Source organism: Panicum hallii, chromosome 3, assembly GCF_002211085.1.
Source record: "Panicum hallii strain FIL2 chromosome 3, PHallii_v3.1, whole genome shotgun sequence".
In the NCBI taxonomy this organism is placed as follows: domain Eukaryota; kingdom Viridiplantae; phylum Streptophyta; class Magnoliopsida; order Poales; family Poaceae; genus Panicum; species Panicum hallii.
Window position 1 is genome coordinate 18,218,931 of NC_038044.1, and position 23,210 is coordinate 18,242,140.

The 23,210-nt window shown below is 48.2% G+C and overlaps 3 protein-coding genes across 4 annotated transcripts; 2 read left to right on the forward strand and 1 right to left on the reverse strand.

The window, feature by feature from the left end:
- Positions 1-402: 402 nt before the first annotated feature.
- LOC112884759 (NAC domain-containing protein 82-like) lies at positions 403-4,440 on the forward strand. Of its 2 annotated transcripts, XM_025950302.1 has the most exons (7): positions 403-549; positions 1,308-2,108; positions 2,263-2,540; positions 2,915-3,107; positions 3,246-3,406; positions 3,534-3,995; positions 4,073-4,440. In XM_025950302.1, exons 2-6 carry the CDS (start codon positions 1,952-1,954, stop codon positions 3,972-3,974), a joined length of 1,230 nt encoding a protein of 409 aa, XP_025806087.1. In that variant the 5' UTR covers positions 403-549; positions 1,308-1,951; the 3' UTR covers positions 3,975-3,995; positions 4,073-4,440. The 2 variants fall into 2 exon arrangements, with proteins under 2 accessions (XP_025806087.1, XP_025806086.1); XM_025950301.1 differs by having other exon boundaries at positions 2,915-3,406.
- A 43-nt stretch (positions 4,441-4,483) lies between these two features.
- Positions 4,484-6,977, reverse strand: LOC112884758 (putative clathrin assembly protein At4g02650). The gene is made up of 3 exons (XM_025950300.1): positions 6,170-6,977; positions 5,946-6,106; positions 4,484-5,826 (listed from the first exon to the last, which is right to left on the reverse strand). Exons 1-3 carry the CDS (start codon positions 6,676-6,678, stop codon positions 4,751-4,753), a joined length of 1,746 nt encoding a protein of 581 aa, XP_025806085.1. The 5' UTR covers positions 6,679-6,977; the 3' UTR covers positions 4,484-4,750.
- An 11,506-nt stretch (positions 6,978-18,483) lies between these two features.
- LOC112883936 (bidirectional sugar transporter SWEET1b-like) lies at positions 18,484-21,506 on the forward strand. Its single transcript, XM_025949207.1, has 6 exons — positions 18,484-18,712; positions 18,813-18,849; positions 19,359-19,454; positions 20,178-20,460; positions 20,587-20,706; positions 21,017-21,506. The coding sequence occupies exons 1-6, from the start codon at positions 18,676-18,678 to the stop codon at positions 21,245-21,247; spliced, it is 804 nt and encodes a 267-aa protein (XP_025804992.1). The 5' UTR covers positions 18,484-18,675; the 3' UTR covers positions 21,248-21,506.
- Positions 21,507-23,210: the final 1,704 nt, after the last annotated feature.

The following is a 23,210-nucleotide window of genomic DNA, read 5'->3' on the forward strand; positions in this document are numbered from 1 at the left end:
GCATGTGTGCTAGGTTGAGAAGTCGGCGGGTTGTCTCCGAAGAAATCTAATCTAAGATTTAATTCTACAAATTCACAGTAGGGTAAATTTTATAATAAAGAATTAAAATAATAATAATGGTAAACAGTGATATAAGATGCACGGTAAAAAACGCTGGTCAAGGATCATAACATATTTATAACCCTCAATTTCCATATTTCTTAAACCCCTCACGGTGCAGGTTGGAAACATAAAACCCCAGGACACGGCGAGATGGGTCCTGGGTGGAAATTTGGCAACCACGGTCGCGTACTTGCGTGCTGGGGAAGTTTCCAAGAAGTCGCACAACGCGGCGGGGGTTGGAAGCAAAGAAATAAGAAAAACCCTCTGGGCCCACTCGCCAGTGTCCCGGCCCAACTCCTCGCTCCCCGCCTTTATAAGAGCCCTTCCCCAGCCACGCGATCCCCCACCCACACAAACCGCACCTCACCTCCATTGACCAGACGGCGGCGCTCACCTCCTCCTCCCCGGTCCTCCCAATCGGCCTGCTGGCTTCCCTTCGTCTTCCCCGTAAGCCCCTCCGATCCCCCTTCCCCATCGTCTACTGCGCCGATCTGTACGATTTTGGGACGTCCTAGGCAGATTAGGTCAGGATTGGTATCGATCTGGTGTTTGATTTTGGCGCGGGTAATCTGGGTAGGGAATTCAGAGGTTTCGGTGATTAGTACGCCGATTTCGCCACTTGGGTTGGCGGTTGTGGATCGGATCAGTTTCGCCTTCGATCGATTGGGGGTGAGCTGCTGGGGTTGCGAATTAGGGTTGCGTTTGATCGATTCCGTCCCCTGATTTGGGGTGCATGGGATTGATTGGATTGGATCTCGTATGTCTTGATGCAGTTTAGAATTTCGTTGATTTGGGCGTTGGTTTGTGTAGCGTTGACTTGTATCCTGGTTTATCACAGTTTGGGGACGAATTATGGGGTTTGGTTTGATCGTTGACTAAGGTTTACCTGAATTTAGTTTATTTCCTACCGAATGTTATGGTGAATATGCTTGTAAAAGTTTGATTTGGTGATGGATTAGACGCATCTATCTGCTGATGTGACAATTGTATTCTCTACTTACGTGACACTTGTCTGGGTAGTCTGAGCTTTTGAATCAGCTGTCTATTGGCATGATCTATTTGAATGTGCTCTACTATACTGTCTATGTTTAATGGAAGGTGGCAATCATATCACTGCATCTAGTCATGAAACAAGATGATCTTTTTCAAGTCTTGTCCTTGTATGATTCTTCTATGTATTTATCTATCATGATGTTTTTGTGCAGGATACTGATCCTCGTCACTCATGTCTGCTGAACTCGCCGGAGGACACCCTTATTTCCTCTCGTGCTACTTCTGGTTCATATATTGCATAAAATTCCGAGATTTCACTTGATACAAGTGGAACACCAGGAGTTTTGTGCTAATTCTTCCTACCATGTGAATCAGTTGTAGCTGGTGAATTTGGCAAGACTCAAGTTCTCTCATCTAAGTTCAGAAACATCCTTCGGTTGAGTGCTTGGTCTCCTGCTTCCCTTGAGTCTTGCCAACCGTAGTTTTCCTCATCAATCTCGCTCTGTGACTTGACCACCATCTCTTTTGGTCTTGTCATCTCGCTCTGTGACTTGACCACCATCTCTTTTGGTCTTGTCAATCTTGTGACACGTCCTTCTGAAGGCTTGTCTTGAGGTTGGATTGTCCTGCTCTCTGCTCGAACAGTCTTCTGAAGCCCTTGCTGCATTCCGTGCTCACTTTTGGAAGCAGCTCTCTTCTGCACTGCTTCGCTGATTTGTGCACTTGGATTCCCTTGTCTGTGCACTCAAGCTTTTTCTTCCTGGTCAACTAGTGATCTCCTAGAAGCATTTCTGCTTTTGTTTTGAGATCTATCTATATTCCTGTTGGTGCTAAAGGCAAGACAGGCACTAGGGTGATGGCGCAAACTAGCCTGCCTCCTGGTTTTCGTTTCCACCCAACAGATGTTGAGCTTGTTTCCTACTACTTGAAGAGGAAGATTATGGGAAAGAAACTTATTGTAGATGCTATATCAGAGGTTGATCTGTACAAGTTTCCTCCATGGGACCTCCCTGGTAATTCATTTGCTTTATCTTTTAACTTTCTATATTGTTAACTGGTGCCCAAATAAGTAGAATATTTGATGAGACTGGTGGAACCTTTTTGAATTAATTTGATGTAAATTTTTGCTCATTTTTGTGTACTTTTCTTCTTCTTTTTTGTGTGCAGACAAGTCCTCTCTTCGAAGCAAAGATCTTGAATGGTTCTTCTTTTGCCCTCGTGACAAGAAATATCCTAATGGGTCTAGGACAAACCGTGCCACTCCAAATGGTTACTGGAAGACTAGTGGAAAAGATAGAACGATTATGCTTAACTCTCGCGTTGTCGGGATGAAGAAAACATTGATATTTCATGAAGGCAAGGCCCCTAAAGGTGACAGAACTGATTGGGTGATGTATGAATACAAAATGGAAGATGAGGATTTGGTTTCTGCTGGTTTCTCAAAGGTAATGCTATGTGCCTTGATGCTTTCTAGTTTAATACAGTCAAATCAATTATGTGAAAAGTTAAGCCATAAAATATTCATTGTTATGTTCTCTGTATGCTAAACAAACAAATTTGTTAAATGTTTCTTATTGATATATTGTGTCACAATGTAATTGCTCCTGTGTGAATGTTATGTTTAAGTTGTGTCCATGTCTCTTGAAATAATTCTGCATTCTGCAATGAAGAGTGGTCAAACAGTGAGAAAAGAACCATTGATATAAATGCTATTCTGAGTTTATATCCCTGTTAACTGATTGTGTAGCTTATCCAATACATTCCATGAGTCAATTATGGTACCATATTGAATAATATATTGTCCTTGTTCTGCTTCCAGGATGCATTTGTTCTCTGCAAAATTTTCAAGAAAAGTGGCCTTGGTCCAAGGATTGGGGAGCAGTATGGGGCACCATTTAACGAAGCAGAATGGGATAATGCAGAAGCAGAAACTTCTATGTTTCCTTTGATGACATCTTCAGAGGTAGTGAACCCAATGGATGGCCCACACGCTCAACATGCTGTCCCGGCAGGTACTGCTCGCGAACCACCTCTACAGAATACATCTGTTGCTTGTGTTGGAGAGGAATCATCATTTGATCATGCCACGGGAACTACTTCCGTCGAGGATTTAACATTTGGCTGTGCTATTGCCGGCACTGCTATCCAAGATATACCTGCTCAGCAGTCCGTAGATGGTGTGGTTTCTGGGATCAACACATCCAATGGGGTCAACGATATGTACGGTCCTCCTGATTGTGATGGATTTCTTTTGGAGGAGCTGTCTAGATTTCTGAATGATTCTCCTCTTCGCGACACTACTCTTGGAGAGGTATAAATCAATCTTGTTCATCATTTACTCGTTTCCTTAGCAACACATCTTTTCTATGCTTCTGCTTAAATATTTCTTAAAGATTTTTCCTTTTTTTTCAATTAATCCGCTTTCACTTTCTTTGCAGAGCTCTGGTCTTCCACCGATGTCTGAAGCCGAGGCTCACGCTTTTGAAGTTAACACTTTTGGCCTCTACAATGAATTGTCCGGGATTGCTGGGTTAGAAGGCGTGCCAAACAACTTTAGTGCCAGCAATGTGGCCGCCACAGATTACATGGCCCTGCCGCCTGATAGAGAACTTTCTACTGATGATTTTATAGAACTGAATGATCTCCTTGCTTCTGATCCAAGCTTTCCCAGTGAATTTCCTGCACAAAACAGTCAATTTATGCAGTATCCTCCAGCTCAGCCCACGTACAATGGACATTATGATATAGCTGCTCTGTCAGGTTCTATGGAACCAACAATGCCTACCAATTTCAATGTTTTTCCTCCTGATAACGGTGGTTTCACTGCAGACGAGGCAACCAACTACTCGTACCAAACCATGCAGTACCCATTCCCTTGATTGGTCTGCACAAGTGTCAAGGTAAAAGTAGTTGTCATTTGTTTGTTATTGTCTCCTTGGCTCCTGTTTTAACTAGTTTGGGGTGTTGCAACATGCAGTTATCTGATGCTGGTACAACTCTTAATCCAGCATGGTCATGGATGTCCAGAAAGACTTTTCGTTCTCATGAAATAGCCTGCTGCTCTTCTGAACCAAGCAGTTCTTGGCTGGTGTCGCTCGCAAGCACAGTGCTGGATCCGACTGCATTGGCTACTGCATGCTCCCAACTGGTTGAGCTGATCGCCAAGCTCGGCTTGTCTGCCGAGGATGAATAAGTACTTGGCGTGTAAATCTTTGCTTTATGTTATCTGTGTGTATTGGCTTCCTGCTTGGTTGCCCTCCTTTAAAATGCCATTAATGTCAACTACTGTGGATGTCAAGAATATTCGAACCATTGTTAATTATTGCCATAATTGTTCTTTTGATATCTCTTGAGGTAGTTGGTGGTTAGTTTGCTGGTTGCTCTCTGCGCTATGTTCCTCAGCTCCATTCTGAGTATATCGTCTAGATTGTCGTTGCTCATGCCCTTTTTTCTGCTGTTTCAAGTGCAAGCTTTCTTGCAGATTATATCTGTACTCAGATGGGCGACAATGCGATTTGATTCAACTAAACTGTACCGAAACTCAGTGTTTAACCTTGTCTGATTCTAAAGATTTTCTGGATTGCTTAAACATCGTAAAGAGAACAATGGAAGTGAGTACAACTGGATAGTCTTAACAGGTCCTATGATACCCTGGTTAATTGCAGTCTCCATTAGGCAGGATCTGCTGCTGCAGCTGCTGTTGCGGCCGCTGCTCTAGCATTGCCAAGGGCCCCTGCCCTTGCATGCCATTCTTGCCGTATTGCTGCCACACAATCTGCTCCTGCGTCAGAAGCTGCTGCTTCGTATGCATGTCGGACATCTGAACGTACGTCGGCGGCGGCAACAGCGCCGACGCCGCGAAAGGGTCGGCGCCGATGGCTCCAGGAGGCGCCGGCAACGCCAGCATCGGCGCCCCTGGTGGCCGCAACGCCACGCTGCTCGCGCTGCCGGAGAACGTCTGCGCGCTGGCCACCGCCGCGTTGGCCGTGGCGTGGCTGTACATCCCGTCCAGCACCAGCATGCTGAGGCCGCCCCCGAGCTCGGCGCGCTGGCTCGCCAGCGCGCTCGCCGACTGGACCAGCGCGGTCTCCCAGTCCGCCGCCGAGTGGTCGAACGCGTCGCCTTTCGGCGCCGCGCCGGCCGGGTTGCCGTCGAACAGCGCCAGCACCAGCTGCTGCCCGTGCTCCTCGGCGGGCATGGCGTCCGCCTTCAGGTTCAGGAAGTCGGCCTCCTCGTCGACCGGGTCGGCCACGATGAGCAGTGCCTCTGGCTCGGCTTGCGCCGTGTCCTCCTCTTGCGCCTCGGTCGGCTGCTCCTCGGGCGCCGGAAGGGCCTTGATCGACTGCTCTTCGACGAGAACCGGCTCTGGGCTTGCCGCCGGCTCTGGCGACGGCGGCGGGAGCCCGTGCTGCGACGCCGCGGCGTGCCTGTCGCGGATGAACTCGTCCATGAGCCCCAGCTTCTTCTGCGTGACGACCTCGACCTCCGGGACGTCGGACTGGCGGCACACGCAGGCTTCCTTGCACCATGAGTAGAACGCCTCGAGCTCCTCCGTCTGCTTGGCGAGGCTGCAGAAAAGGGCGTGCACGCGCTCGCAGTCGGCGGTCTCCATCTCCGCGAACTGCTCGATGAGCGCGGCCATCACCTCCGTGAGCTCGCAGTAGAGCTGCACGCTCTCCTTCACCAGCGGGTAGAGCGACACCGCCACCACCCGGTTCGTCCTCGCCGCACCTGCACGAGTCCCTCGACGGTGAGCGAAATGCCAATGCACGGACGGCGCCATTGTCGGTCGACATAATCCAAATTTGGAAAAGATAATGTGTGCGCACGGCCGGGCACGGTCCACTCACCTATGGGGCGGCAAGCGATGAACCGGTCAAGGAGGTGGTGCAGCTGGTTGGCCTTGATGAGCAGCTGATCCACCGTCATCTCGCTCGCCGGCGGGTCCCTGGTGACGAGCGCCAGCGCCCTGTCCGCGCCCTCGGCGTCCGCCGCGTCGTCCTGCCTCCCGCTGTAGGTGAGGTCGCAGGTGTAGCGGTTCCCGGGGGACGCGTACATCTCCTCGCGGAGCGACCTGGGCCCCCGCGGGGCGCCGCCGCCGTGCCTGCCCTGCATCCGGTACTCGAGGCGGTCGTCGAGGTAGGCGGCGTAGGTGCGGACGAAGGCGGAGAAGTCCCAGGCGTCGGCGCGGGAGCGGTCGCAGAAGTCGAACATGTTGAGCATCCGCGTCCCACGCCGCGTGGCGTAGAACACCTCCTGCTCGAACGCCGGGTCCCCGTCGGCGAGGACGCGGTGCACGATGACCAGCGTCTTGAGCGCGACCGCCCAGCTTCGGGTCCGGCCGAGGCGGCGCGACAGCGTGGAGACGCAGTTGCCGACGTACACGCGGGAGAGGCAGGTGAGCGCGAGGATCTCCCGGATGTGGCGCTCGTCGGCCGGGAACGACTCGCTGTGGCTGGTGGCCCTGACGATGGCCACGTCCAGGTCCGCCTCCACGGTGCCGCCGCTACCGACCTTGGCGAGGCCGATGCTCGTCTGGTCCTTCACCGCGCCCAGCGCCTGGCGCAGCTTGCTCGGCGCCATGGCTTCGCCTCGGTTGATCGCTCGCCAAGGATTCTTGCGCGCTTGGTCGGGTCGTCGTACGGGCCAATGGAGGGGAGGGGACGTGCGGTGCTGGCGTTTGAGGCGGAGCGCGCCGCGGGGGGTGGCAGATTGGCAGTGCGCGCGCGAGGAAAGCGGACGATGGCAACCGAGGACGCCCGAGGGAGGAGGAGCCGTAGAGACAAGAGAGGGGTTGACCTTTTGGCACGTCACAGCGGGGCAGCGGGCCGGGATGAACGGTTGACTTTTTTCTGAGCAAAGGATGAATGGTTGACTGACGACTCGTCTCTTACCTTTTTTTTAAAATTTTTGTACTCAGCACTGGTCAATGGAAATCCAAGATAAATAATAATTCATTATAAATTGCAAACTGGGCTTCTTTTAGTGGGCTTTTTATCTGGGCTGAATTCCATCTTTTTCGAATTTTGGCGCTGATTATGATCGTTCGACATCCTATGGCATAATGGCGCGGCGCGGCCGGTTGGTGCAGAGTGTTTCGTCACGGCAGTCGCGGAAGAAAGTCACGAACATGATCTAATATACTAGCATTTTCATTTCTTGGCCATTCTTCCACTCGATTTCGGCGATACGTGAGGGTTCGCAGTCGTTGATTAATCGTGTAGTTTTCCATAGCCCCATGCCCCCATAAGACTGTGAGGCGTATACCACTTTATTTTTTTTAAAAAAATAGAAGTGGGAGAGAAGAAGAACCAATATTTCATTGTATATAAATATATACAATGCATTGTATGTCTTAGAATAGGTCACATTCTTCTACTTTTTTTGGGCAAATTCCCTGCATGACATTGAATTTTGAGCCGTTCCCTTATGTGCCACTAAAATTGAATGCTTCATTGAGTGCCATTACATAAAAATTACATTCCTCTCAAAGCTATTAGGGAAAATTCCTTGGAAGGTCCTGAAACAAATCACGCTTCCTTCTATGGCCCTGGAAAACTGAGACACCCTTTTGTGGCCTTCTTTTTAATTTAGTTCTCTTCCATGGCCCTCCCGTTAGATCCGTTAGCCCAATCTGTTAGGGTTTGAGGTTTGAGGTGAGAAGCAAAATTTTCATGTACTGAACTACCCTGCACTCCCACGCACACCCCCGACCCCATCGCGAGCCGCCCCGCCACCCTCCCCTCGCAGCCCTCCCCTCCTCTCCGGCGCTCCCTTACTCCGCCGCCGCGCCGCCTGGGCGCGGGCCCCCTCCTCCGCCCGCAACCCCCTCCTCTCCGGCGCTCCCTCACTCCGCCGCCGCGCCGCCTGGGCGCGGGCCCCCTCCTCCGCCGCGGGCTCGGCAGCCCCCTCCTCCGGCCGCAGCCCCCTCGTCTCCGGCGCTCCCTCACTCCGCCGCCGAGCCGCCTGGGCGCGGGCCCCCTCCTCCGCCGCGGGCTCGGCAGCCCCCTCCTCCGCCCGCAGCCCCCTCCTTTCCGGCGCTCCCTCACTCCGCCGCCACGCCGCCTGGACGCGGGCCCCCTCCTCCGCCGCGGGCTCGGCAGGCCCCTCCTCCACCCGCAGCCCCCTCCTCTCCGGCGCTCCCTTACTCCGCCGCGGCGCCGCCTGGGCGCGGGCCCCCTCCTCCGCTGCGGGCTCGGCAGCCCCCTCCTCCACCGCGGGCTGCGGCCTCCCTCCTCCCGCTCGCGCGTGCCAGGCACCCCCTTACTCTCGCGCGCTCGGCGCCCCCTTACTCGACCGCCGTGCTGCCTGGGCGCGGACCGCAGCCCCCCTCCTCCGGCGCTCCCTTACTCTCGCGCGCTCGGCGCCCCCTTACGCCGCGCCGCGCAGGTGCACATGTTCAGTTGCTTGGTTGAGTTGATGGCATCTCCTTCATGTCCTGTGCAGAGAGCAGTACTGCAGAGGCGTGATCAGCTGCTGGGATAGTTAGGGACAAAGCACGACGAAAGGTGAGCAGCGACTGAGAATTGAGATGCGCATATATTTTCTTCGGTTGTCAACTAGATAGATCAAACATTGGAACCAGATATGTTATGCCGTGGAGTAAGTTATACACACGGCAAGCTCTAACACTGTTTTAGTGTTATTTTTTTCACGTTAAGTTGTGGCCCATTCGTGTTTGGTTATGAGTTTTGGTGCATATAATTAGCCAGATAATGCTATTTTGAAGTACTAATATTTCCAATTTAAGCTGATCAGATCAATTAGATAATAATTTGTGTTAATTATGTATTTGGGGCAGTGTTTTGATGCATTCAATTAGCACTGTGATCTTTATGATCCTCATCAGATAGGTAAGATACATGGACTGGTCCACCAAGGGCACTTCATTTGCACTGTTTGGGTCTGTTTTTTTTTCTCGGTTGAAAGCATTAACATCACTCTAAGATGGATATGTGTTTTACAATTAATTTATGTATCATTTTTCAAATGTAAACAGCCATTTAGGTTATGTGTCTGTTTGTAGCATTTGGTTGAACAATTTGTAACACAATTTGTTTGTATTGCTCATGTGTGTAGGATAATATAATTGACAGGATGGATCCAAACTCAACTTATTTGTTGGAAATTAAGCTTCTTGGCAATCCAAAAAAGGTCAGAAAGAATGTCCGTTGTTTTTGCTTTGATAAGGTTGTTGACACTGGTACAACAAATTTGAAAGACTTGGTCGATGAGATCACAGATATGTATCCACCAGGTTATCTAGAAGTAGCACATGTTCAGTACTACGATGCAGATTTGAAAAGCTTCCCAGTAGTTAATACCGACCAAGAGTTGATGTTAATGTTTCAGAAACATATTGATAGCAAGGTCGTGCACATGTTCATTGCATACAGTGATCCATCAGGATGCTATGAGCCTATCATTGAGTGGGAGGGTTATCCTAGTAATAGCAATCAATTTTCTGAACCTGAGCCAACCATACCTAGCAGCAGCACACAAGCAAACGAGGAAACCTCTACAGAAAACCCAATCACTGGGAATGAACATGTTGGTGTTGATGAGGAGGGTCTGTATCTAAAGATCAAACCTGTACTTGATCTCGCTGTCGTTGCTTGTAACAAAAAACAGGACTATATTCCCGAGGATGAGGATGAGCATGAGGATGAGCATGAGGATGAGGATGAGGTTAGTGACGATGATGAGGAGTTTGTTGGAGCAGCTCATGGGGAACCCAGTACCTATGATAAAGAAGACCCTCCAATGACAGTAGGCTCCAGTTATCCGAATATGTATGAATTCAAGGTGGCACTATCTCAGCATGCAATCAAACATGAATTTGAGTATAATACTGTCAAGAGTGCACCTTATAGATGCACGGTATATTGTTCAAGGAAAGTTCAAGATAAGTGTCCCTGGAGGCTGCATGCTTTAACTAGGAGCAGGAGCTGCACTGTAGTGGTAAGAAAGAATCAATCTGCTTTTCCCCCCTTTGTGCATGTTCATTTTTATTCGATAATGATATTTATTTGACCAAGCCATATTGTTGCAGGTGAAAAAGAATCAATTTGCTCATAGCTGCTCAAGCAGGCAAAGGAGTACGAAAGTGAAGAATGCAACCAAATTTTGGATATGCGAGAAGGTGAAGGATTGGCTCATTGTGGATCCTTGTATTGGAGCAAAAGCATTGCAGAAGAAGCTTAAAGAGCACTACAAGGTGAAGATCAATTACAAGAGAGTTTATGCGGGTAAGGAACAACAACTCTTTGGTGATTGGAATGACAACTTTGATAATCTGTTTCGGTTCAAGGCACAAATTGAGAAGTCTTGTCCGGGTAGTTTAGTAATTATTGATCATTACACAATCAATGGAAAGATCAGATTTAGAAGATTGTTCTTTGCTTTGAAACCTTGCATAGAGGGGTTCCTAAATGGCTGCAGGCCATACTTGGCAATTGATAGCACCTTTTTAACTGGCAAGTACAAGGGACAGTTTGCTAATGCCACCGCTATTGACTGCCATAATTGGATGTATCCAGTATGTGTCGGTGTTTTTGCTTCTGAAGATAATGAAAATTGGATCTGGTTCATGGAAAACCTTAGGCAAGCCATTGGATCACCGAGGAGGTTAGCCATATGCACAGATGCAGGGCAGGCAGTGATGAATGGGGTAAGAACTATTTATCAAGAAGTAGAACATAGGGAATGCATGCATCACTTGGTTACCAACTTTAAGAAGAGGTATACTGGCAAAGTGTTTGATGAGAACCTTTGGGCAGCAGCTTACTCATGGAACCCGTACTTGTTTGAGAAGCATTGGGCTGCTATGGATAGAGAAAAGCCTGCTGCAACTGCATATCTAAGAACTTGCCATACTAAGTTGTGGACACGGAGTCAATTCTCAACCATATGCAAGGTAGATTATGTGACCAACAACTTGGCTGAGTGTTTTAATAACTGGATTAAAGAGCACAAGGCCATGAATTTGGATGACTTGTTATACAAGCTTAGGCAAATGCTCATGGTGAAATGGAACCACAGGAGGAAAATCTCTAGACATTTCGAAGGCTTGATCCTGCCCCACATTATTAAGCATTTGAATGAGAAGAGTAGAGAACTAAACTTGGAGGTTATAGAATGCTCTGAACATGTTGCTGAAGTTACTGCATTGGGAGGTAGTGGCTTCAGGTTTGTGGTGAACTTACATGAGAAGACATGCTCTTGTAGATAATGGCAAATTTCTGGCATTCCTTGCAAACATGCTATTGCATTCATTACCTCACTTAATGTGCCTCTAGAGAACCATGTGGACATGTACTACTCAGTTGAAAAATTTAGACTAGCTTATGGTCAACTAATCCCAGCTATGGAGGACAAGTCACAGTGGCCTCAATCTTGCCATGGGTTTTTCATGCATCCACCTTTGTTAAAGGCCACAGCTGGTAGAAGAAAAACAAAAAGATACAAAGGTTGTACGGAGAAGACAAAGAAAGGACAGCACAAATGTCCTATCTGTAAAGGTTATGGGCATCACTGGCCAAGTTGCAAGAAGAGCAACCCAGAGGATATTGCAGCTCTGCTGGCTGTGAGGTAATAAACTATACTTTGTTTTAGTATTGGGCTAATATGAAACCAATTTCTAGACAAAAATGACACATTTGTTTACCCCATACTTCTGTAGAGGACCACCAAAGAAGAAGAGAAAGACTACCAAGGCATCAACTGAGGAAAGCATAGTACTTTTTGATGGTGAAGCACCAGCATCCTCTATGACTTTTCCACCAAGGTTCTCTCTTTCACAATCTTTTTATGTGCATCTTAATATTCATCTAATTATCTCTCTTTGTTTCCAATAGCCAAAGCGTGCAACCTACAACTACAACTAAGAAGAAAATTAGAAAAGGTGCATTAGATTCTGGAGACTCAATCAGGTAATATATGCTTTTAATTCTGATGTATTTTATTTTGCTGCAATCAGCCTTGAATACAAATCAGTCTTATTTTATCTACAACACTTGATAAATTTTATTTGTTATACATATATAGATCCAAGTCAGCAGGTAGTGCAGGTAGTACAGACCAGCCTGAGCCCATTAGCTGTGAGTTTCCCATGGCTAGGGAAAATCCACTTGTTGCAGCCAAAGAAAAAGGGAACAAGCTAACTAACAAGGCTAAAGATAAGGGAAAGCTCATGAAGCCCAAAGCCAAGAAGCAAACTGAAGACAAAGGAAAGAAGAAGGATGTGTCATTTGAAAGCCCTGCAATGAGCACAAGAAGCAAAAAAGTTGATTCTTGCAGCCCTGCAATGAGCACAAGAAGCAAAAGACAGCTCAGTTTGTGATTTACCATATTCTGGACTTGTTGAACTCGATTTGTGGAGCTGTATGTGAACATGCATGTCATGCAGTATCTATTGTTAGGTGTCTGAACCTACTATATATGAACTCACGTAACAAATGTGGCTCTGAACTCATTAGTATGTTGACTGTGTGATTTTTACTCTTTAAGCTGCAGAGAATATGTCATTGTGTTCTCATTCTTTGTCAATACTTCTATTTTACACCAGTACGCACCTTGTGTAGTGTTAAAGTATTGATATAATTTTTTCTATGCATGTTTGCTTAGTCAAAGTGAATGTTATTATTTATATCTTTTGTTAGGGAGGTTCTGGTAATGGAATTCATCAAAGGGACACCAATAATGAATCTTGGCAATGAAATGGCTAAAAGAGGCATAGATCCTGGTGGTAAGATTGCAGCAATGGCAAAGCAGTAAGGTCAAATGATCTTGTCAGATCCTTTTTTTTCTATTGCAGGAAGATTTTGTCAGATCTTACTCTTGCACATGGTCAAATGATCTGTAAGGACACAGAGGCAAGAGACCTTTTTAAACTCTTCCATCTCCTCCTACAGACAAAATGGCGTTTCAGTTTTCCAGGACCATAGAAGAAAGCGTGATTTCTCTGAGGGCCTTGCAGGGGATTTCCCCCGGGGGTAGTATTGTCTTTTCACAGCCACTTAACTGGGACTTAACTGCACATGTAACGGCAGGGCCATGGAAGGGAACGAAAATGAAATCAGGGTCAAATAAGGGCGTCTCAGTTTTCCAGAGCTATAGAAGGAAGTGTCATTTGTTTGAGGGCCTTCCAAGGAATTTTCCCAAGATATTACCATCAGTTCAATGAAAATATTATCGTTCTGGCTCTGATCGCCGTTAAAGTAAACTGGATAGGTTATTGTTGCCCTCCTTATGCTGCCGAGATTGGCCCACACACAGGCTCCCTGCATCCCAGACATCCAAATATGATCTAAACTTCTAGCACCTCTTCGTCCATACGGTACGGTTTCAACTTTCAGCTCTCTCAGAATCCAGCACTTGCATCAGGGGCGGATTTAGAGGATTTAGAGGGAGTGCAGGGGGCTGGAGCCCCCCTACTGTCCAACAACTCCATTGGAGGCAAAGGGGAAGGAGGAGAAGGAGAGAGGGGAAAAGAAAAAGAAAAGAGAAAGGAGAGGAGATGGAGGAAGGAGGAGGGAGCCCCCTAGGTCCAAAATCTGCCTCCGCCACTGACTTGCATAGCATACACACACGGCGTGCGTCTACCAACCCTGCCGTCTTCCTTCCATCCTCTATATATTCAATCGCCATGCTTTGCAATATGTTCCCTCCATTCTCTCTACCAAACTAATTAAATCAGCGAAATCCACGACAGAAGAGAGCAAGCTACTTCTGAGTTATTCCTATACACACAGCAGATTTTCGAGTACAGCATTGAACTATAAAAACTTGCATTGCCACTTCGAGTCGAGCTACTCATCGCTCTGTTGCAAACTGCACGCTACTGCGGTAATACTGCCTGCGCGATCGTCAAATAAAGAGAGCAATGCAAGGGATCGCAAGAAACGAGTGAGACATCTGTATCGATCGCTGTCGCGAGACCGAAACGCCGCGGCAATTTGCAGCACACCATGCGCGACAGATTCGTCCACGTGCATCATCCTCTGCCGACAGGTTTCTCTCGAGTGACGCGGCAAACAGGGAAGCAGTACTGCTAGGGAACTAGCAGCAGTCTAGTAGATGGCGCGTATTCGTGGGCAGAGTAAGCGCCCTTGATTGCATGGCAGTGTCAAGCTCCAGTAAAGTTCGGAGTCTCCTCAACTGTTCAATCTGTACTGAACAACTGACCACTACTACTGGTCTACTGGATCAGCTAGTAGCCCTTCAAATCAGGGTTCATTGCCGTGATAGGCAGGGAAGCAAACATTAGGTCTGGAATTTTCCTTTGCTCAATAGCCTATGAACCTTAAACGAGCTTCGTTTTCCAGTGATGCATGCATACTTTCCAGAGTGTTAGGCCAACGGATTGAGCGGATATGCAGCTGCAGCTCGATAAGTAGTTGCTAGTATATATATGCGTTTTTCTTCCGAGTGGAGCTCGATCGAATTAGCTCGATCGATAAGTATCAATTTGTCAAAAAAAAAACTTATCCACATACACCTGCTGAGTTCAGTCAAAGAATTAGCGAGGATAATGATGTGCAGTCACATCAGTGTAGCAGATCGATAGCGCCATGCAGTCTTGGTGAGATATACTTCGTATATGACGACCCCTCCAGAGAATTCCTGCGGCGAAGAAAAGGCGGCCGTCGTCGCAGTCCAAGGTAGGCGCCAGGATTTTTGCCGCGATCTCAAAAGGTTCCCCTGCGCAATGGTCACCTGTCACGTGTACACTGCACGCGCGCCGAAATCCACCTCCTCTCGTCGCGCGGCCGGAATCTCTTTTGTTGCGCATCCGTGCCCCGATAGAGAAGAAATTGTGCAGGCAATTGAGATCAGAGGACCACATTTTTGCATGATTATTAGCATAATCACTCAGCAAAGATCTCTACGATTCTCTGTTTTGTGACGCGTCCGCTTATTAGGGACCGTTTGGGAGGATTTTTTCCAAAATGATTTCATGAGTGAGCTGAAGCTGGTGAAAAAAAAAATAGCTTCACTAACTAGCAGTAGCTTACAAAATAGCTTCACGTTGCATTACCTCGATTTACGCAAAATAGGTGAAACCGAAATAAGCCCTGCCAAATAGGTTTAGTGGAAAAATATTAGTGGAAAAATGTTATCGTAAAAGGAAGTCTACTTACTTCGCAACTTATGATATCGATACAAGAAGAAATAGAGTCCATTCGGGCCTAGTATCGGACAGAGCATCCACCGTTCATCCAATCCACCTCTTACCGCATCCGTTTCCTGCCTCCTGCATCTGACAAACCCACACAGCCCATGCAAAGGAGGAGAGAATACGCTAGCCACATGCATCGCTCAAGATGCCGTGCCTTTGGTAGCACAAGATCAGCTTCCCAACGGCAAAAGTCGCAACAGAAGATCAATTTTTCTGCAACACCTCAAATCAGCAAGCTTTGAAATATTAAGAAAATCATCCAATGCAATATCTCAGTATTATGCTACAACTCATCAACCATGTAGAGGTGGTGGAGAGAGCGATGAGGTTGTGGGGCCACAGTCATGCAGGTGCAAAAACATCCTTAGTCATGGAGGGAGAAGGTAATATCGCGACGTCTATACATCGCACACGCTGCTGCTCGCCGACGTGTCGCAGAAGGCGAGAACGGTCGCTGTAGGTGGGTCCACGCAACTGTTCTTCTTCCTCCTCCAGCTCCCGGCGGTGATGGCCGCCGGGTTAGGGGGTTGCCGAGGCTTCGATGGTCACCGGTATAGTTTCCCATCCGACCCAAGACCCGTGGGCCGGCCCACGACCCAATTTTTTTGACCTGGCACGGGCACAGTCCGGCACGAAGTTAATCGGGCTCGGGCCGGCCCGGCACGGGCCTTGTGCCGTGCCTGGGCCGACGCCTCGGCACGTGGGCCGGATCGGCCCAGCATGATTAAGCCTCGGCCCAACCAAGCATGTGGGTTGTCCCGAGCACGGAAGACCTGCTAAGGTCCGGGAGCCCGGAAGTCTATGTGTATATGTATGTTTGAATGTGTATATTTGACTGAAAGTGTTTGAATCTGAGAATGTGTTAAGATTTCAATAAATTTCTTGTCAAATTTAAAATTTTGAGATAATTCTGGATTAAAGAAGGGGTTAATGGCTACATGGACTCACAGGCCGGCCTGGCACGCATAGCCCGTATGGGATATCGGGCCGGGCTGGCCCGGCACGAATAATTAATTGGACCAATCAGGCCGGGCCTAATCATGTCGAGCCGAGTCGGGCCCGGGCCATGCCGTGCTGGGCGGCCTGAATGGCCAACTATAGTCACCGGTGGCCTTAGAAGAGGGGGGAGAGGGAAGGGAAGACCGTCGGCAGCGGCGACAGGTTGCAGGGCGGCGGCTTAATAACCGGTGGGCCAGGGATCGGGTAGGGGAGCTCAGGGAGGTGATTAGCGGTGGTGGCGGCAGAGGCAGCACCGGAGCTGGGGGAGGCAGGGGAAGGCAGGGCCGAAATTAACTGTGACGGGGCGGAGCAAATCGCTAAAACCAATGAATAGAAGCTCTCGGATAATATCAGTGCTATTTCTTGGATAGGTGGGTAACTAGGGTTAGACATGCGGATGCGGCGGTCTAGAGTTGATTGAAATTGTAGCTAGGTTTATTTGCATCTTGAGGAATTAGAGTATCCAGAGCCAAAATCCAAATTTTCTAAAGAAAGTTCGGGTACGAGATAGCATCCGAATTTTCGAGTTTTGGGTATTTTGGGTTTGGGCTTAGGATTTTTTTTTCAGGTTTAGGTTCTATGCCTACGTACCCCTAGGAACATCTAACTTCCAACCTTCAGCTCATCGATGGTGCCCACAGCCGAGGTAAGAAATCGAGGAAGTCACTGTCGGTGGTGCACGCAGCACGCTTGCATCCCTCTTCCATCGGCTTAAACCCTTTGTGCTGCCATGCCACACCCCTGCTCTGCTACTGCTTCCACCTTCTACATGGTTCCATCCAAAGTTAGCTGCACCTACAATGCCGTAAAGATGTGCTGCATTTTCTGACAGAATTGTAAAGCCCATGGATTCCTATTTGTCACGAACCAAAAAAAATATGCCTACAAAATGACAAAAATGGCAGGAACCCTGGACTGGATGCAGTCGATCGACACTCCGGAACGGATAGCATCGCCACATGGACCAGCGGCTGTGCCAAGCCCTGCAGCCTATCGCAGATCCCCGTAGCCGTTGATGTCTCGGGCATTGCAGCAAGTATATCCTCTGCTCGCTGCTGATGCATGCACGTATGGGTATGGCTCACTAAGCTGCATGCACTGCAACTCTGCAAGCATATCCTCTTTGAAATCCATCCTCAATCACCTGACGCGTCGTTCCGGCCGGCGCCGTTTGTGTCGATCGATCGAGTTTGACCCCATCCTGACCGATCGACCTCCTGTGAATGTAATGCCTGTCAGCATGGCGACATCAGAGACATTCAGATTTCTGTAACGAAGCGAACGAAGGGTGCCGTGCTGGCGTTGCATGGCGGCGCCGTATTGGCTGGTCGCCCACGTACGTGGATCGATCGACGTGCGTTGAATGGCCGTAGCCCGTAGGAGACTGGTGATACACCAGCAGTAGAACACTACTCCAACCTGTACTTTTATTTCAAAAGAAAAAATCACTCCAACCTGTACTGTGCCAGTTTACAGCTTTGACCCCCGTTAAATGTTATTATTAGCTGTTGGGACTGGATGCTTTCCGGAACTCGTTCGACATAGACTACTGAATCATTCAGGAGTATCATGAGAAATCATCTTGATTGAGATTTTGGGGTATCATTCAGGTGCAATTTCCAATCAACTGCGCCCAGAACACTCTGCTGCTAGCTCCGTCAGGAGGCTTCAGAGGCTTCGCTCGGACGAAAAAAAAAGAACAGCATGATCGGTAAAGCTAACAACAGGTGGATTCTTCATTCTTCTTCCCTCTTGTGAAACAAAAGCGCCTGCTTAGATCGTTCCAAAGGCACCATTTGCACCAAGCAAACAAAAGCAGACAGCATTTACCACAAAAAAAATTGTAGACAAATCACACAGGGTTGAAAAGAAACTGAAGTGTGAAGTTCGTCAGTACGTTCAATGAGCTAGTGGCCCGAGTGCTGGGTCGATCGTGATGCGCGAATTCTGACTTTCTGTGGCGGGAAACAAGAACACCGGGATCTGATGGCGCTGGAAGCCGCACTGCTCACTGTCCCGGCGCTCCACGTCTGTGCTTGGGGGACTCGTTTTCAGATGGTGGTCAAGATAAGAACGCAATCAATGGGCGCAGGCAGCGGGCACCCTACCCTGGCCTGCCACCAGAGATAGACAGGGAGAGATGCCCTCCTCCTTCCAACTCTCCTGCTATATATACATGCAGCCAACCATGTATCCATCCATCCACACACAGAGACACAAACACACACCATTGTCATTTAGCTGTTCTTGTTGGGCAGCTGAACACCCTGCTGTGCACTGCACATCTCCCTCTCTGGAGAACAATTCTCAGTTTGTCTTGCCTGGTTTTGCTCTAGTAGCTCAGAAGGAGAAGGTTTTACAGGCGCAAGAGCCAAGAGGTTGTTGAGATAGGGTTTGAAGGGATGGAGGATGTGGTGAAGTTCATCTTTGGAGTTTCTGGTGAGAGTGTTGTTGCAGCTCCTCTTGAGTCGGCCTATATTCAGTGATTTTCTTGTGGGTTTCCACTTACAATGTTCTGTTTTTTTTTTGTGTGTGTCAGGAAATGTCATTGCTCTCTTTCTCTTCCTATCCCCAGTGTAAGTACTGAAGTAGCACCCCCTTTTTTATATATTTTTGCTATTAACATGAGAGGGTAAAATCAGCGTAATAGTTTCTTTGAAAAATCGTAGTAGTCAAAGGCCCAATTAAGTATTTACCTCTAGATTGTAGTTTAGACACACAAACCACGACAGGCAGGCACAACATTATTTTTGCACATATATATACAAATATAAAGAAGATTTGTGCTCAAGGAACAAGCTGCTTCATGCATGACTGTGGGGCCTATGCATATCTTATTTCGCTTCATTTATTTGATTATTTTAAGCTGGAAACTTCCAGCAACCAATACACCGTGTAGATTTTGTTGCCATCTTCATTCAGCTACGTAGACGTCTCTTTCTGTCCATTTCTTGGTACTCATTCGAAACACGTTGCTGTCCTTCCGTTGCTAATCCCCGGCCCATTGATGCGAGTTGCAAGTCATCATACTACCTGAAGCTTTAAACTGATCTGTGAAAACCCTTTTTTTTTTGTTGTTTCACAGGCCTACCTTCTGGAGGATAATCAGAAGGAGATCAACAGAGGACTTCTCAGGAGTGCCGTACAACATGACGCTCCTCAACTGCCTCCTATCAGCTTGGTATGTAAAAACAGCCGCTCACGATTAATTTCCATACTAGTAACCAACATAGCATTCTTACGGTCATTATTAGGTGATACCATAAAATTACCCAAGGACTATAATAGCAGCACATTATAATTACCCAAGGTCTATTGTAACCCTACGCAAAACTTGGGAATTTAGTGGGGGTTTTCACAATTTCACGTAAATCATGGCCTACAGAGTTTCTAATGATGAAAGCCTTAGTTCACAAGCTAAGAAAACCTGTCTCATCCTAAACCACCTGCAATAAGCTCATTAGTTTTAACACTGTAATATTATTGGCTTTAGTTTACGTTTATGATAGACTACTAGTCCTGGTATATATCATGAAAATTTTAGTGGTCAGTTTTGTTGCCTGTCTGGAAGGGACAGCATATGAGTCGTGTCGCGCATCTGGCAGCCAGCAGGCCATCCCAATTCCCACAGGATTTAGGATTACTCCTAGATGGGCCGTGGGCGAGGCCAAACAATCAAGTTGAAGATGCGTCCCTGTCGTCGTCTGAATCGATCGACCCCTGCTGTCCGGCCACGTGGCTCTGCTCGGTGCAACGGTCCGTCGCACCCGAATGCCTGGACGACCACCCAGGCATCCTGCACCTGCAGAGACGAACTTTGTCACTGGCAAAAACAAATCAGGCTTCTGACGGCCCCCCCAAGCAACGTGCTGATGATATGCTGTCTTGCTGTACATGTGTGCAGGTACGGCCTGCCGTTCGTGTCCCCGAACAACATCCTGGTGTCGACGATCAACGGCGCGGGCGCGGCGATCGAGGTCGTCTACGTGGTGGTCTTCCTGGTGTTCGCGTCGAGCCGGCGGACGCGGCTGCGGATGCTGGGCCTGGCGTCGGCGGTGGCCGCGGTGTTCGCTGCCGTGGCGCTGGTGTCCCTGCTGGCGCTGCGGGGGGAGGGGCGCAAGCTCCTCTGCGGCATCGCCGCCACCGTCTGCTCCATCTGCATGTACGGCTCGCCGCTCTCCATCATGGTACGCGCGCGTCTTCTTCTTCTTTTCTTTGATGGCCGTGGTGTGTGGTGTGCATGGTGTGACATGACCGGTAGGTGAACCCTACTGCTAACTGTTCGTGTCTCTCGTGCGGGTGTGTGCGTGCAGAGGCTGGTGGTGAAGACGAAGAGCGTGGAGTACATGCCGTTCCTGCTGTCGCTGGCGGTGTTCCTGTGCGGCACTTCCTGGTTCGTCTACGGCCTGCTCGGCCGCGACCCCTTCGTCGCGGTAAGCAATTGATTAAGCATTCCACACGAGTGTCGTCGTCGTCTCCTCCATTTCGACGGGACATATAGTGATGAGCTAGGCGTGCGTGTAAAATTGCCTGTAGCTTCTAGGCGTTCCTGCTGCGTCGGTTAACGTCTCGCTCGTTGTCCCGGGCTCTGCCGTTGCCCTTGACCTGCCGGAACAAGCACCATGCGCGCAGCCTGCAGCCACATGCACGCGGCGTGCGGCCGCCACCTTCAATTGTGTAATTTGGACTAGACTGACGACTGATGCGTGACGTGCGGCATGTGTGTCTGGTTTTGGCGTGCAGATCCCCAACGGGTGCGGGAGCTTCCTGGGCGCCGTGCAGCTCATCCTGTACGCCATCTACCGGAACAGCGGCGGCAACAAAGCCGGCGCCGGGCGGGGCGGCAAGCAGCACGCCGCCGGCGGCGCCGACGACGACGTGGAGATGGCCTGCGGCTCCGACGCGAAGGGCAGCAACAGTAAGGTCGCCGACGGCGTCGACGGCGCCGCCCGCAAGGAGGACCGGCTGGTCTAGCAAGGCAGTTCGCGGTCCACGGAATCTGCTTACTGCGTGCTGATACTAGAGCAGCAAGCACGCGTGTTAGCTACCGTCTCGAAGAATTTCTTTTCCGGTTTCTCTTTCTCATGTGCGAGTGCAAATCGACGGTTCTCCTCTCCCGTGATACGGGAGCGCGTGTAACAATATGTATCATGTACTGTCACGTAACCGTGTCGTTATTGTCTTTACTACATGGAAAGAAAAATTAATGATCAATCAAGCAGTCAATGGCTTCCGTCGGTTGATCCCAGCCACTGTTCTTGGGTCCAGCGTCGACCAGAAGGCAATGGCAATGGCAATGGCATTGGTATCCATGACTTTGCAATGCAATGAATGCAAGGAGCGGCAGCAACTAGTTGAGAGTATGAGCGGTAAAGGGATTTAAAATTTAGTTTAGCTAATTTAAGTACCGGGCTTAAAAAAGGCTGGATTTATATTTTATAAAATTTTAAATTAACAATACTTAGAACAAGTTGAATTATGAGAGAATTATTAGGATCATAGTCCATTACCACCTCAAGTACAGGGGCCGTGCAATGTGCTCGCGCGTTCCTCTTTCGCGGCGTCTGTGCTGCTGCTTCGTGCTACCCGTTTCCTGTTTCAAGTTTGAACTTGCGGGATGCTCGCGGCCCATCAAGTTCAGTGCTGAATGTCTCCCACAGGCGGCATTGCTCGGGCTCGCCGTAATTCTTATTGGCCGTCCATTTTACCTCGGTCAGGCCCACGTGACTGACTCTTTCTTTCTTTCTTTCTTTCTTTCTTTCTTTCTTTCTCAGTGAATAGAGGATGCAGCCAGCAAAATCTCTACTGAAAGTCTGAAACGAGGGATCAGTGTACACTGGAAAGGCACGCCGATTTATCGCTCAAAGCTTGTAGTTCGTATCGTACTATTATACTTGATACAGACTTTAGTTCATACATTAAGTAATTATTATATATAAATAAATGTACAATTTTTAAGCAACGTAGGTAAGACAAATCCCTCGCTTCATTATTTTTGCATAGGTGTCATGGTCTACAACTTGTTGCTGCACTTGATATTTATTTTGGGCACTCTATTATCACGACATTATTATTTAAGTAATATATTATTTTAGGTATCGAAATGGAACTACGATATTTTTTTTCTATATTTGTTGTTGTGAAAGAAGTGGTAAAATTATTTTTTAGGAGGGCGGAGCATAATTAGCTGGAGCTTAATGTAGTTGTGAAATGAGGAGAGTTGGACTTTGGATCACGGAATTTGGCAACTAATAGACGTGACGGTATTTTCTTTTAAGAAAGTAGGGGTTATATTAAAATACGACACGTTGTTGTGGAGGTAGCACGGAAAGCCATAGAAGAACGGTGGTATGATACTATATTTTTAGTAAAATATGGTCTTATGTTGTTGTGGTACTTTATTTTATGGAAGCAGTGATACTATTTAGAAATGACACGATTTTTTTCTTACAAAAATAGGGTCTCGGATTGTGGTGGGCTAGTTGTATAAAATATGAAAGTTCTTTTTTCAAGAATAACGTATCATGAGGTGGAGCATGGATTTTCGTTCGTGAGAAAATAAGGTTCCTTTTGTGAAACCACGAGCAAAAACGGGTTGCGGATTAATTTCGTGAGCAAAAGGGTTTATTTTTCAAACTGATGAAGAGAAGGATTGGTCTGTGGGTTCATTTCGTAAAAATTCGAGGTTTCTTTTGTGAAATAATCAAAGACGAACTAAGGGTTAATTTAAGCAAAATCTGAGGGGAGTTTTGAAAAAAAATTGAGAGGGTCCTCGAACTGCGGTTTGATTTAAGTGAAGCTTGAGCGGTTTTGTGAAAACATTGTGAGCTTCTCAGAATTTGCGCGATCTGAACCGTCCGCCTATCTGATCGAACGGCCCGCGACGTGGTCACGCTCGCTGGCCCTCTGTGGTGCATGATTCGTATATAGAGATATG